The 16,059-nt window shown below is 31.3% G+C and overlaps 1 protein-coding gene across 1 annotated transcript in view; it reads left to right on the top strand.

Moving 5' to 3' along the window:
• LOC107452609 (synaptotagmin-C) overlaps positions 1–16,059 on the top strand; it is a gene marked incomplete in the record, with an annotated part of 69,067 nt that overhangs the window by 15,191 nt on the left and 37,817 nt on the right. The window contains 2 exon segments of the mRNA XM_016069137.3: positions 3,046–3,226; positions 14,812–15,014. Of these exon segments, the coding sequence (XP_015924623.2) occupies positions 3,085–3,226; positions 14,812–15,014 (345 nt within the window).

The following is a 16,059-nucleotide window of genomic DNA, read 5'->3' as shown; positions in this document are numbered from 1 at the left end:
ACACGTATTTGATTAGTGCTAGTGCCTAGTTTAAAATAAACTAACTACTTACAATTACCTTAAAAATATCCTGGTACTGCTATATGGTGTGTAAAATGAGAAATAAAATGTTTTCCTGGCAAAAGAAATGAAATAGTTTTATTCCTATTGGAGCATTACTACTTAACACTCCAGCCCGTCAATATCACGGGAGCGAGAAGGAATATTTCGTAGATATAAATTAATACATTGAAATTTAACAAAGTGAAATTTCCCTTAAATCTCCCAATTATGCTTATTATAAAGAAACTGTCATAAAAATTTAAAATAAATCATATTCTAAGTTTCATTATTTCTGTTAATCATTTTAACTGAATATTTGATTGATCAAGAAACATTAAAATGGTATAAATCTTCTTTCTTCAAGTATGCTATTTAATTACTGTAGACAATATTTTAAGTTACGGAAACCAACACAAACACGTACTTTCTCTGAACAAACATCTTTTTCTCTACGTTTTCGGATTTCTGACCCCCGAAACATAGGGATTAGCCATAATCTGGGAAAAATGCACCAAATAGTTTGGTCAAAATAATTAAATTAGAACTTGGTTTCAAAAATTTCTAAGTGAATCGAAAAATATTTGCACACAATTATGAAACTAATTTATTCAAAGATAATTACATTTGAAGTATAACTACTGGTTATAAGTATTTATGATTTTCATTATATTAATAGTAAAAAATTAAATTCTAAGATATACAAAGTTTTACATCATTTTAGCGAATGTAATTTTACATGGCAAAGTACAAAGTTTGAGCGAAATCTGTTGAATAATTCCTGAGAAATTGAATTTTAAAAAAAATCGTATTTTAAAGATTCAATATCTCAGGAACTATTCGGCCGATTTTGCTCAAATTTTGTATTTCATAATGTATAATTAATTTTCTTAAGTTATTTATAAACTTACATAGCTTACAGTTAAAACTTTCTCGACCATTATTAAATAAAGGAATAAAATAAATAATTATTATTTACTTAAAACTAATTTTTCAAAGAATTATTTCTGGGTAAACGAATTTTATAATTGTATGCAAATTTTTCAATTTTCTTAAAAAATTCTCGAATTATGGTGAAATGCACTATAAGTGTGATTAACGCTAAGGGGTCCAAATTTTGGATAGTTCTCCTCTCCAAACTATTGGAACCATATTTCCCACGTTGCGGCTACCCCCAATACATTGGGGGCCAAAAATCAGAATCCGCCAAATGAAAGGTAGGTTTATTCTGAGAAAGAACGTTTTCGTGTCTGATTAAAATATCAGTCACACTTAATTAGTGCGGCCGATACTTTAAGTTACGATATTTAAGACCATTCCTTCCAACCTTTAAGATTGAGTCCTAGAACATGAAGAACCAATGTTTAGATCAAAAGTTATTCACACTGGTTCATTTTTTTTCCACTTTACGTAGCACTACACTTAAAGATAAAATTCGTTAATATTTTTCAAATAATCTAACATGAAATCTTAACAGAACAGTAAACCAATTTATTTAACATTCCATACATTGATAAGCACTTTCATTCTTGTGTGAGCTCAACTTAATTTGATAGCTTTGCGAATATTTTTTAACCAATTAAGACTTTGTGAAATTCTTAAAATTTTAATATTCCTGTCCACAGGAATATAGAGATTATGAGTTATATTTATTCATTATATTTATTATAGTATATAGTTATATTTATTATACTATTATAGTTATATTTAATCTACTATTATAGTTATATTTATTATACTATTATAGTTATATTTATTGTACTATTATAGTTATATTTATTTATACTGTAAGTTTCGACAAAATTTACATTAGCCACTTGTTTAAGGGTTTCCTGAACAACTCATAGAAGAAACGCTTCCTCTAACAATACAAACGTGTCTAGGGCAATTAAGGTCATAATATACTAGGTCTAGGTCATAATATACTTATGTTATAAAAGAATGTTTACAATTTTTTAAAAAATATTATAAATAACGTGGTAGAATAGCGAAATCAATTTTTCAATATTTTCGTTAAATCAGAGACTACAATTTTTCAATATTTCCATAAAATCATTCTATTAAGGGGCAATTATTGACGTGTCCCCTCCTACTATCCTAGTTTGGCTCTGGGGTAACAAAATTCAGTTTTGCGGGAAAAAATGGTGGCTCTTTTAATTCCACACACAAAAAAAGCAATGAATTCAAAGATATGGAATAAAAATTAAATTAAATTATAGTCAATGAATTAAGCTATCAATAAAGTAAACCAACAATAAATCAGACAACAATAAACCATCAATAAAGTAAACCAACAGTGTATGTAAACAGTTGTTTTAAAAATACGAGTTCGGTAATTAAAGTTGTGCAACGTGTAAATTAAAGATGAAATTCATTTCAATATAAGTTAAAGCTAATAAACATATCTTTAGAACGCATACAGTATTTAAATATTTGATCTAAAACTTCATTAGAATAAGGAATTTGTGACTTGAAAAACAACTAACTCAGAACAGTGTCGATAAATTCAGCGTCCAAATTTTACCCAGAAAAAGTGGTCTAAGTTACCTAACGGTACATGGTAAAGAAAAACTGTTAAATTTAAGGAAAAAAACTCAGCTGGTGTGCCAGTATAGAACTGTTTATTTCAGCAAATAAGTACTGTTATTTTAACAAGCAAACTCCGTTGCTTTATTTAACAAAATTCTATTATTTTAACAAAAAAAATTCATAAAATAACTCTGTCAGCATTGCCCTTTTTGGTATTCCCTAAATATAAAAATTTATACATTTAATATTATCTTAGATAGAGCAATAACATTCTCCAACGATTTTTCCAAGTGATGTACTCCTCGTTTTCTCTTTAATGTGAAGCAAAATTAAAATTATATTCACTTTTTATGTCCTGTTAGAAGTATTTAAAAAAAATTATTTCTCATAATTGCATTTTCTAAATTAACTTAAAGTATTTAATTTAATATTTTTAATGTCTCAAATGCAAATTAAAATCCATTCTCTACTTTTTAGGGTGAAGCAGCCTAATATTGCAATCTTTTAACAAGATCCATGTTTTTTTTAACAAATATTGAGAAGCTAATCATTCTGTCAGGATGTACAATGCTTCTAATAATAGTTATTTTGATAACAGCCTGTGTTGTATGTCCAAAGTGTTACATCAACAAAAAGATTACACAAAAACGAAAAAAGGGTACGTATTAAAAATTAGTTACTTCGAATAATTATTCATTTAAAATAATTTTAAAAAAACGTAAAGAAAGTTTGTTTACATCATGTAGAAATATGGCTTAAGGCACTGAGCTGACATTGTAAAGGACCGGAGTTCGGTCCTTGGATGTGGCTTTAAGCCCGACTAACTCCAGATCGATTGGCACCAGTTTGTCTGGAAAGTAAAAGTGGCTAGTATGCAATGATAGCTCCAGAATGCCACTTTTTTTGAAGCTGTGGAACTTCAACCTTCGAAACTCCTTAGCCGACAAAATATTATTGCAGCAGTGTTTCATATGAAAATCAGAATACACAATTTCGGTATTTTGAAATTGGTTTTAACTGCAATGAGATTGTTGATTTAAAATTTTTAACACTTTCTTCAGTGGTTTCTATTTTTGAATATTAACCTTAATTTATTTTTGAAATATGCGAATTGCACAACCCTGTAATTATGCTTGGTTTCTGTTGGTAAGATTTTCGTACATTTGTTCAGTACATATACTATATGTTGATTCAAATATATAACAAATTCAGTCTATCGGTTTTGCTTGTAGATATTCTCATAGCTTAAAACTTTCTGTACCGCTATTTACTTTCAAGCATACTGTCACTAAAGTTTAATTTTTGACAAAACTGAGTTCAAGAAAATTAAAAAAAAATAGACAAGGCTAATATGTACGTTTAAAGATGTAGAGCTTGAAACGCGAATGTAATAAAATTTACATAAAATGCGCATTTGAAAAAATGGACTAAATGCGCATTTGAAAAAATAGACATAGCACAAAAATTCGTGCTTGAAAAATTGACATAGATCCGCTGTGCTTACAGAAACTAAGAGGACATTCACATTGATTTAGTATGCGCTTCAAAAATAATGCAGATGCTAACAATTTTGTTCATTGCTGATTGGAAAGACGCGTTTTGTGCTATATATACTCGTGCTATATATATACTATATTTCAGTAACTCACATTTTAAGCTATGTTCATTTCCTTCAACGTGTTGTTTAAGCCATGGGCATTTCCTCAAACGCGCTGCTAAAACTAAATTCATTTCCTCAGCCAAGCTCTTCAAGCTATGCCCATTTCCTCAAACGCGCTGCCTAAGCTATGCCCATATGCTCAAGCACGTTTTTTAAGCCTATGTCTATTTTTAAACACGAATATTTCATCATCTTAAACGAGCATGATGTTTTCAAATGCCGATTATACGTAACGCCTATTTTTCTAAAATTTCCAATTTAATCTATGCCTAAGATAAAAAAGAATTTACCGGCAATATACACATTAGACTAATATACTAACATTTGTAATGTTCATTCTGTACACGTACGTACGTATTTGTGGTACGTACAAATTGTATCACATGCGTAAGTATCTGCTGCTCAAAATTAAATGGTGGCTATATTTCTGCCTAAACGACCCATAACTGTGATAAAACGCTCGTATTCCATGTTTGTACAGATATCACTATCTTGATATACATAAAAAATCAGTTTTTCAATTATTATTTTTTTATCAAGCATCGCTAACACTTCTTTTTACTCTAAAAAACAGCTTTTATAAGTCGATGAAATCCGTTTTTTTACGGCGGTGAGTAGAATTATTGTCATTATTTGACGTCGCAAATTGTACTACCAGTAAAGATTCAATTTACTTCCTCTACCTCATTTATTTTCATTATTTTTATTTTAAAATGAATTCTTTATTTATTGCAAAATATAAAGGTACAGAAATGAATAGAAATTTTAACGGATGTCACAAAAAAGTAATTACTCAAGTCAAAGTTCAGGAAGTACATATTATCTATGACATATTATTCAATGCAATAATTTATTCTTAAATAACGTGCAGATGTTAACGAATAAACTCAACTTGAGAATAATAATAAATGGATATTCTTTTTACTTGGAATGATTTTAAATCTCTTCTGATCAAAATTATTAGATTATTTCGGGAAATAGATGTTATCTAAATACAATCAATTCTCATCTAAAACTATTTTATCGATTTAATGAATTTACAGACAAATGATATCCATTGATAAATAAATGCTTGATATCATAGCATCTATATTTATTAGGTTTTCTATGACATTTATTTTTATTAAGTTTTTTATTACATTTATTGGATTTTCAACATTAGTTCACAAATTAAATTTGATCCAAAACTACAAGAATGATACGATTTGTTTTTATCAGCATTTTTGAAAAACAATTTCATTTGCTTTTTTACAGATGTGCCCTTTTTAAAAACACGAATTTATCACCAAAAACAAAAGTTATGATATCTAGTGATTTTCTAGTATTAAAAAAAATTCTAATTTTTAAAGGTTGCAAATCAAATTCAGCTCCACCTTCCATTGGATAGCTATTAGTTTTCACAGTAATTTTGAGAAGGTGCTTTTTATATAAATATAGAGTTTGAGACTGTTTTCAAAGTTAAATTTTTGCACCAAACTGTTCCTTCGAATTGTTTCCAGACATGCTTCTAGAATCTTTACATTCACATTCACTACACATAAGAATTTATTTGCACAATTCAAAAAAACTTATTATCTACACGGAAATTTTAGTATTTTTCACAAAACACGGTTCTAGGCAATTTAAAAATGTACTGGCTTATTATTAAATATCCCTCGAGTGTTGTAAAGCTTATTTAAAAAAGGCTGAACACATTCAAACTTATCTTTTTAACACATGGTTTTTAAGTTTTCAACTAACAAAACACCATTTCCCCTGAATCTTTGCATTTGTTAAGCGTATTTTCAAACTTACGTTTACAATCTTGAAAGATATAATAAATGCTTTTTGAAAAACACCAGTCTTCAAAACATTTGTTTTATATCAGATTCTATATGGATTATTCTAATTACCCATTCAATCGTTTAAACAGACATGCAAAAAAATCATACATATAGGTTATCAGACAGTAACGATTATGTAACCGCCTGGAGTACATTTTAAGAAGGTAAAACCATGTGTTAAATCAGGAATCTCTGAGTACAGTGAAATAAATGTTTAACAACCCTGTAGAAATGAGTAGAGAAGTTTATTTATTTATTTTTTTATAACCGTAGTTGAACAGCCAACCCAATTTTTGGGTTTACGACTACTAATGTTCAACTCCGTAGCCTTGTAATTTTGAACCCACTTCAGAAGACAAGGGAACTCCTGGATCAGTATTGAGAGAAATTTTTCCTTCGTGGAGGACTTTTTGTTGGAACTAACCCGCATTTGCGTTACATCGAGAGGAAGATCATGACCTCCCACGGTTAGCCTGACGGCAAGTGGACTCTAACCCATGATCCGTCCACTACTGAGGATATTTCACATCAGCTCTGTGGTCGGTGTTAGCCGGATGCGGAATTTGTATAGACTGGGATTCGAACCAAGTTCGCCTCATTGGAAGGAGAACGCTCTATCCCCTGAGTCATCGTGGCTCAAATTATTTTTGAGAAAAGTTTATTTGAGAGATTTTGCATTTTCACGAAACATCCCTCAAGTTCACGTGCGTGAGTTCTATGAAGCAAAGTTGCAACGTAACAACCTTGATGCTCTATAGAGCTTGCGCATATTCTACGTGCATTAATGGGAAGAATGCTAAGTCGAAATTTAAAATCTCCTTATTTGAGATATTTCGCAAGCCGTTGAGTTTTCTTTTGATGTTAACGATTTTTGATTACAACGCATACGCGAAAATTTCCCTACAAATTGCAGTATCTCTAAATGGTAGAAAATAAAACTAGTATAACGATTAACATAGGACACACTCAATGCAAAATCTGTCCAAATTAAATGCGCGGCTATGTTTTTGTCCAGTTGCAGAGCATAAATAAAATAAAGAGCACATATTCCAGATTTCTGCATATTCCACTAAAGGAATATGCATCTCTGAAACTCTGAATATAAGCGATAATGGGGTAAAACCGGGTAGTGGAATTAAACCAGGTACTTCGATTCTCGCGAAATTAGTTCTGCTTCTTATTAAATACACTTTGAATTGCATTCCACTAGGTATGAAGGCATTGCCATATTAGCGATTTGCTGCTGTTGAAATTATTGGCGTCTGGATTGATAAGTTGGTTTTTCTCTATCATTTCTCTAATGTTTTTTTTATTTTCAAACTATCCTTATTTATTAATCATTACACTTATAAAAAATCTTTTTAGCCCAGCTTATAATGTGTTTACAAAGCATTCATTCTCGAAAAAACAATAAGAAATTAGTCTAGTAGTAGCATTATTAGTCTAGTAGTAGCACGTTCCAATAAATTTTATTCTGGGGATAAGACCTGACGTTGGGGTATGACCAAATGTTGTTGTTTTTGTCGTTGGCCATTTAAGGCAAGGGGTGCGATTGTCCTTGTTTTCCAGTGGCACCATCTATGGCTAAGAATTCGACTGCTGCCACGCCCATACTTCTGTCACACCCGTTTATAGGGTGGACCCACTCATTCATCCACAGATCGTAATTTTGACCTGAACTAGATAGTGATCAATCTCCAGTTCAGTACCCTAAGAGGTGTAATTTGTTATGAGAACATGGAGGACTTTGTGACCAGACTTATTTAACGTGCTTCAGTCACCATTTACTACGCAGGGAAACTTCGGCCGGCTGGATTCGAACTTCCGTTCTCACGAGCGCTAGTCCAGCGCCCTGCCAACCAGGCTACCCCGGCCGCAGGATCGGTTACAGTCACTATATAAAGCCAATTTAAAATAAAAAGATAAAGAAAAAAGAATATTTAAAAAAAATTCCAAAGAAAGAAAAGAAAATTGCTTTATAGTGATTAGAAAATAAATCTCCACTCAAAATGAACATTGTGGCTATTATGTAAGATATTTTGTTTCGTTCCAAATAATCGCACGATGGCAGCATTCAGAGTTATTTCAGTTAGCCAATCTCAAAATATCTATTTTTAAATACTATACTCTTTTACTGCATTAAACTAATGAGATTCCATTTCAAGCTTAAGCGAAAGAAGCATTTAACACTTCCATCACATTATTATCGTTCCAATAATTTTACGATATTTTCTAATATTCCGCGAGCATTATCATCTGGAAAACAATTTTACTCTTTTATTAGACTACTTGTTATTAAAACTAGATAGAGTATAGCTTTGAAAAATTAAAACCCTCTTAGTTATTGTAATTTTATGTAATTTAAAAGACCCAACTCTTAAGCCTCCAGCCACACTTTTCTTAATGAGAAAATTTTAAGATGAAAAGCTTTCGTGTAAAAGGTATTAAGGAAAGTCTTTTCCTGCGTATTCCATTGTAAATATTTGCATCTGGCTGCTAAATTGCATCGTGCAAAAGTGTTTATAATGAGATCTCGAATGACTCATCAAAGTTATATTCAAGAATATCACAAACGTCTTTTCCGCAGATTTTGTTTGCACACTGTTACCAAGAAGAATATTTTTATCCTTAATTGTAGAGCTTCGATGCAGACGGTTCTTATTGACATTTTTAGGAATATAGCGTGATTGTTGGGGGAAGATTTTTATTTTAATCTTATTTAAATATACAACATCGATTTTACTTTGCCAACTCCTTGTATATCTTAGACCTCAATGAACTTACTTTACAAATTTAAGCTTAGATGAAGATTATTGAAATTTCGTGAAGAATATGATCGTGATTCTTAGGAGAAGATTCTTATTTCAATCTTATTCAACTCTACAACATTCATTTATTTTCTCAAAGAGTCATTGAATTTCTAAGATCTCAGTGAACTTACTTTGCAAAGTCATTGAAATTCAAAGGGAGGAACTAAGCGATAGTCTTTGAGTGTTTTTAAAGTCGAAGAAGGCTTCAAGCAAACATGGTAACAACTATGCTCAGAGCCATCGACGCAACAATTAAACAGAAAAGCAAGCATTAAGAAATCAGTGATAGTAGGAAGAATGGTGAAATAATTATATAATTGCACATAATATAATTATGAAACAACTTACATTTTATGAAAATATAGTGAATGCCGGCATTCAGGGTTACTTAACACACTTTTTAATTTAAAACATTAGTCAATTTGTTGAAGGTCATTTACTTTAAAGAAGAATTAATAACTGAAAGACTTGGATCTTCAGTTACGCACCATATTTATATACATGAAAGTTTCCTAATAGTGTATGTTAAAAAATTGCTTAAAAATAGTGGCTTAAGTTACTTATAAACGTAGGATAACTTAAGCGAGCATTAAAAATTGTATATTTGACTCATGTTAGTTGGTACATGGGTAATGAAAGGTTAAAATAAATGTGTAAGTATCATTTTAAATATTTATTTGTAAAAAATTGTTTAATTATATTTTTAGGGTTACCGATATTCATTAGTCGAAAAATAATCGAGGTAGTAGGAGTTATACATTGTATAATTATTGACTTTCTGTTAGCAAGTTCAAACAGCGTATTCTATTGGTAATTGCAATCTGCGCTAAGGCGATGGTGTCTATGAGATTCACATAGTTTTCACATAGCTTTAACATAGTCACATAGTTCCATAGTTTTGTGGGAAAAAATTGTCAGTTTTTGTTATTCCCAGAGGAAACAAGTACAAGTACTGGGTATGTGGGTGTAGAAGTCGACCCTTGTATAAGTCGACCCTCTATTTTTGATTACGACATAGCGAATTTCTGGTATGTTGGGTATATTAGTCGTGCTCTAGAAAAAACCAAATATGAAAATTTCTAAAATTAAAAAACACAAAAAAGTATTAAATCCATAAAATTGTTCCAAATTAAAAGTATTTCCCATCAAGAATTCTTACAAAAATGGGACATTTTCGCCATCAGATGAGTCCGTAAGGTGTCAAATAATATTAAGACGCGTAGCAAAAGTTGGATTCAAATGTTGTTATAAAATCTTTTCAAAAATTTAGAATTTCGAATTCTTTGAAGGGATGTAAAGACGACTTTTTGCACGACGCAGCAGATGAGGATGATGTAAAATTTATTGCAGTGTAGTGTCTGTATAACGACACCGCGAACTTTATAGTATCCAACACATATGATGTTCTGGAATCGTTAAATTTGTAGCCTTATGGTAGGTTTTTCATTGGGTTATATATTTTCTTAAATACTCTTGAATAAATTATCTTAACTTTTCATATCTCTAATTTTTTTTTCTTGAAGGTAATTACAAGTATTGTTCCTGAAAAAAAATTAACATTTAAAACATGCATAGTATTAAATTAAATTCAAAACTTTACTGAAATAAAAATGAAAAACTCAAACATTCACCCAGCAAAATAACTTTAGTTACTCCAGTGGACAAAGTAACCCTGGATGACGGTAACAAATATTTAATTTTTTCCGCAATTTGATAAATACAAAGCATTTTATCTTCGTTATTTAAACCATTTTACTTCAGATTCTGGGAATCATGATAAAATATGTTTCAACACACATAATATTAAATTCAATTCAAACCTTTACTGAAATAAATATGAAAGACTCAAACATTCACCCAGCAAAATAACTTTAGTTACTCCAGTGGACAAAGTAAGCCAGGATGACGGTAACAAATATTTAATTTTTTCCGCAATTTGATAAATACAAAGTATTTGATCTACGTTATTCAAACCATTTTACTTCAGATTCTGTGAATCATGATAAAACATGTTTTATCATACATAGTATTAAATTCAATTCAAACCTTTACTGAAATAAATATGAAAGACTCAAACATTCATCCAGCAAAATAACTTTAGTTACTCCAGTGGACAAAGTAACCCAGGATGACGGTAACAAATATTTAATTTTTTCCGAAATTTGATAAATACAAAGTATTTGATCGACGTTATTCAAACCATTTTACTTCAGATTCTGTGAATCAAGATAAAACATGTTTTATCATACATAATATTAAATTCAATTCAAACCTTTACTGAAATAAGTATGACAGATTCAAACTAAACAGGGCTGTGATAATCAACTTCCGAAATAGCAGATATATAAAATTGTCTTCAATTTCATAAATAAAAACACAAAGTATTTGATACGTTATTCATACCATTTTACTTCAGATTCTGAAAATCATGCCCAAACATGTTTATTCCCTTTCTATTTTGTATCAAGGATCAATAAACGCGAAGGACAGGAAAACAACATTTCTATAATTCAAACAGATATATTTGAATTTAGTTACCAAGACAAGCAAGAGAATAAATGTCGCTAGGGAATAAATTTTTTCACCCTTGAAAACACTTTAAAAATGGTACAAAATCTTTTTAGTTCCTTTCACTTGGTTCTATGCTTTCGGTTATTGGTAAAATCTGACACGTTTTTTGAATTTACCTAAATCTTCAATGCTTCTATATTTTATTCAGTGTAATGTTATTTTGATGTCTAGCTTCTCGCTGTAGACACAATGGTAAAAGAAATGCTGCTTGTTTAGTTTTATTTTGCATAAGTGAAGAGATAGACTTTTTTTGGAAGTTCTTCTTAAATGATCCGAACGACTGTTTTTATTTTTTAGAAACAAATTCAATTCTCAATTGACTATAGTTTTTTAATTTAAAAAAATGTTACACAATATAAAATTAACAAATTTTAAGACAGTAGAATTATTAATCCTTTTTTTTAAAGGTATTCTAAACAAATGGTTTTACTTTATTGAATTTTAAAGAAGAGCTTATAAAAGAAATAGCTATTTGCCTTTTATTTTTTAAGCAGATCAAATACACAAATCTGTTAGTTTAAAATTGATTTGATTTAAAACAAATTAGTTTTTTTGAATTATTTATTTTTAATCAATTTATTGATTAAAAAAAGTTATTTACATTCTTTCACTTACAAGAACAAAATTATGCAATGATATATTTGCATTTCATACCATTATATTTAAAAACACTACCTCAAGTAATAATAATTTAACCCTTTAGCAATAACTTGATTATTCATATACCATAAATAAAATATTCATTGTCAGGGGTTGGTTCATCTGAAGCGAGTTCTGCTCAGATCCGGCTGGCCAACACACAGCATCTGGACCTGATGCGGTCCATCATGTTAATATGAGAGTTCCGCTGGATTGATTTACATTTCTATTGGAACAAATTGTTTTCAAGTATCAGTTTTTCAAACAAAACTATATGTATCTGTACATTTGTGTGTTGAAAGCATTTAGCATTTGATAGGACTTGATCAAAGTGTGGAAAGTACAAATGCCTCAAATACATCTCAGTTGTTTATGAATGGTGTGGATATACAGGCTGTACTAGGTGCGGAACTAGCCAATCAGCCAGCCATCACTATCCTATGATTTTGTTTTATTTTATAACCGCCGTTGAACAACCAACACAATTTTTGGCTTTACAGCAACTAATGTTCAACTCCGTAGCCTTGAAATTTTGAACCCAATCCAGAATATAAAGAAACTCCTGGATCAAGTATTGCCAGAAATTTCTCTTCGTGGAGGACTTTTTGATAAAACTAACCCGCATTTGCGTTACATGGAGAAGAAAATCATGAAAACCTCCCAAGATTAGCCTGACGGTAAGGGAACTCTAACTAATGATCCATCTACCTCTGAGGATATTTTACGTCAGCACTGTGGTTGGTGTGAACCGAGTGAGGAATTCGTATCTAACAGCTATCGCTGGGATTCGAACCCGAATCACCTCATTGGGGTGCAAGTGCTCTATCTCCTGAGCCACAACGGCTCTATTTCGATCACGTTCTATTAATTGAGGTGTTCGTTGTTGCCTTGAGATGTAACGAAAAACAAATTTAAAGGCTTAATTTCAAACATCCCTTCCAGCCGTTCGCCGTCCTATGTGTTCTGTATTGGGGAAAACTCTTGTATACTCCTGAATGAAGTATTGGAGAAAAATTTGCGTTCGTGGGGCACTTTTTGATGGAACTAATCTACATTTGCGTTACATGGTGAGAAAAATATACGAGAGAAATCCGCGAAACCTCTCACGGTTAGCCTCATGGAAGGGGAACTTCTAACCAATGATCTGTCTACCACTGAGGATATTTTTTGTCAGCACTGTGGTCGGGATGAACCGGCAGTGGATTTCGTATCAATCAACTATCGTTGGGATTTGAACCCGAGTTACCTTATTAAGAGGTAAGCGCTCTATTCCCTGAGCTACCACGGCTCATTTTAGACGATATAATAACAAATTTGGTCGCCTATATGAGGGCTTTATTCATTACATGACATGTTATTCTGATTTTATTCATGACATGTTACCAAAACATGAGGATCATCGTAACACTAATCGTTATCAAAATAGCCCATAAAGTTGGTCAGCTCTGACTCTGTTGATTTTTTTCACCTATGTGAACTAAAACTAGGCTGGTTCGTGTGATCTGAATAACCATTCCAATTTATTTTGCTGAACTCTAGTTAAGTTATTGCAGTTGGAGAAATGTATCATAATTAAAATTTTATTATAAATTTCATTAAATTTCAGCTCTTTAACAGTAGTATGCCTTAAGAGTGTTTTTTACTTAATTGTGAAGTGTCTGATTAGCTTAAAGAAGAATTTAACAGCATTGAAACCTCTCGCAAAGTAAAGAAAAACTTTAGCGATAGGCGTGAGTTTTTACATGCATTATTATAAATCAAAACTTATGCCAAACACAAACAAATAAAATTATCTAGAACATGTCGGGGTTTTGTTATCCGTATTTATCTCCAGCCAAATTTTAAGAGGGGTGTCAAATTTTAGAAGAACTTTCCTCTACTACAATAAAAAATTTGCTAAAATTAGCTTTCAAATTTTGCACAACTTACAATCATTAATGTGAGCCGACCGGCCTGTGTAGGGGACAGGGAACTGTCCTTGCATCAGAAAGATTCTGGGTTCGAATCCCAGGCAAAGCATGGATGTTCTTTCCTTCCCTGTACTATCTGTCGCTACTATGGGAGCAATGTTGGCCCACCTAATATGGTGCCCCTGAAAGAGAGGTCAACAAAATCGCCCTGTAAATGCCTGAATTGACGGATGTTAACACAGGTAGGCATTAGGAAAAAAAAACATTCATTAATGTTTGCTAGTGTATTTGCCAAATAAATGCATTTAAATGCACTATTTTTTTCCCAAATATTGCTTTTGCATTGGAAAACAGAAAAAGTCTTGAAAAACTCCAACTAAAAGATGTGTTTTTTTAGTCATTTTATAACTTGAAAGTTTAAGTTCTTGTTAAGAAATAAGAATAATACAACTTTCGGTAACAAAATTCTTTAACAAAATAAATTGTAAACTGTAAAAAACTCGAGGGTTTATTTTAGCATTTTACTTATTAAATTTAAAATTGTATTCATTTTAACGTTTACGTAAAGTTTTTTTTAAAACTTTAAAGTTGTTTTAAGCTTTTACTACTAAAAACTACCGCTTTAAAACTTAAAAGTCTATTTCTTACTATATCTTTAAAACATACTGTCTAAGCTTCCTATACTATAAGAAATCTAAAATGCAGTTTTAGATAGAACTTTATAAATTTTTAAGATAGAACATTATCGTCCTGAGTTTGAACTCGTCGATATAAGCCTTGTCACTTCACAAAACTAATAGTTTAAAAGAAAAACTTTCTTTTACTTTTAGAAGAAAACGAACTAAAATGCTTAAGAAATAGTTTCCCACTAAGCTTCTTAGAAAAAGAACCACCTCCACCTTACGATTCAACAGCTGGAAAATCTCACATTGACATTGACTCTACAATTGAATTTAACAGAAGGTCTGTGAACAGTGTTACAAGTATTTGTTCTGAAACAGATTCAGTTGCAGGAATACCTTTGCCACTATTGGTAAGTATCAAAAATTTGATAGATATCTTTTTATTTTAATTTTTTAAGAGTATGGAACCCCCAGGGGCACACTCTTGTGTGACGGGCATGGCGCACCCGGGGCCCCGAGCTGGACCTGAGCATTTTTCTATTTCTCTCTTGCGACGGTCCTGTTTCGATTTTCCGACCTTTTATCAAATGTTTATATTGACCTAGTGGACGAATTTTATTTCATTCAAAAACACTGTTTATCAGTTAGAGATTATATATCTTCTAATTTTTGTTTGTTTTCTACTGGTTTTGTCGGGTTTCCTGATTTATGTTTCACCTATTTATTTTAAATAACCAATCTTTCCCTAAAGCATGCAGACTAACAACGCACAGTCAGCCAGCGTTCAAGGTTTTGTGGCCAAAATTAATATTTCGATAAAATTTGTTTCAAAATTTGGGGGTTTTTATGTGCAGGTAAATTGAATTCATAGTTGAAGTTTTGAAATACACTAAAAATACAAGGCAAAAAAACAAAATGGCGGCTGAAATAGGGCGAGCAGAAATTTAAAAAAAATATAGTACGCTTAAATAATTAAGTATAGCAATGAAAATATAATAATTTTCGTAATTTTATATTAAAAATGAAAAGCAAATTATATTTCCGAAGTAATATCACAAAATAACGCTAATTAATTACAAAATAACGCGAAAACATGAAAAAACACATAATTTTTGTTTTTCGATATATTTAGTCCAGCTTTGCAATATGGGCAAAATGGGGCAGGTTTTTTCGAAAGAAGAAGCATCAAAGAAGACAACAAAAAAAAGTTTAGCTAATTACCTCGTGGAACTTTTTGGAGATAAGTTTCGAAAGTGAGTCAAATATTGTAAAATGTCAAAGTCCCGCAGTGGACTGATCGTTAAGACACGGTTCCCAGCAGATCACCGAAGTCAAGCATCACTGGCTACGGTCAGTGTGCGGGTGGGTGACCACTTGGATCAGTCTGCGTAGGGACCGAGGGTGTGCGGTATTGGTCCTCGTTAAACTGTGCTACCGTAAAGTGCTCGACTTCGC

This window comes from Parasteatoda tepidariorum, chromosome X2 (assembly GCF_043381705.1).
Source record: "Parasteatoda tepidariorum isolate YZ-2023 chromosome X2, CAS_Ptep_4.0, whole genome shotgun sequence".
In the NCBI taxonomy this organism is placed as follows: Eukaryota; Metazoa; Arthropoda; class Arachnida; order Araneae; family Theridiidae; genus Parasteatoda; species Parasteatoda tepidariorum.
This window is presented reverse-complemented; position numbering and strand designations above follow the sequence as displayed.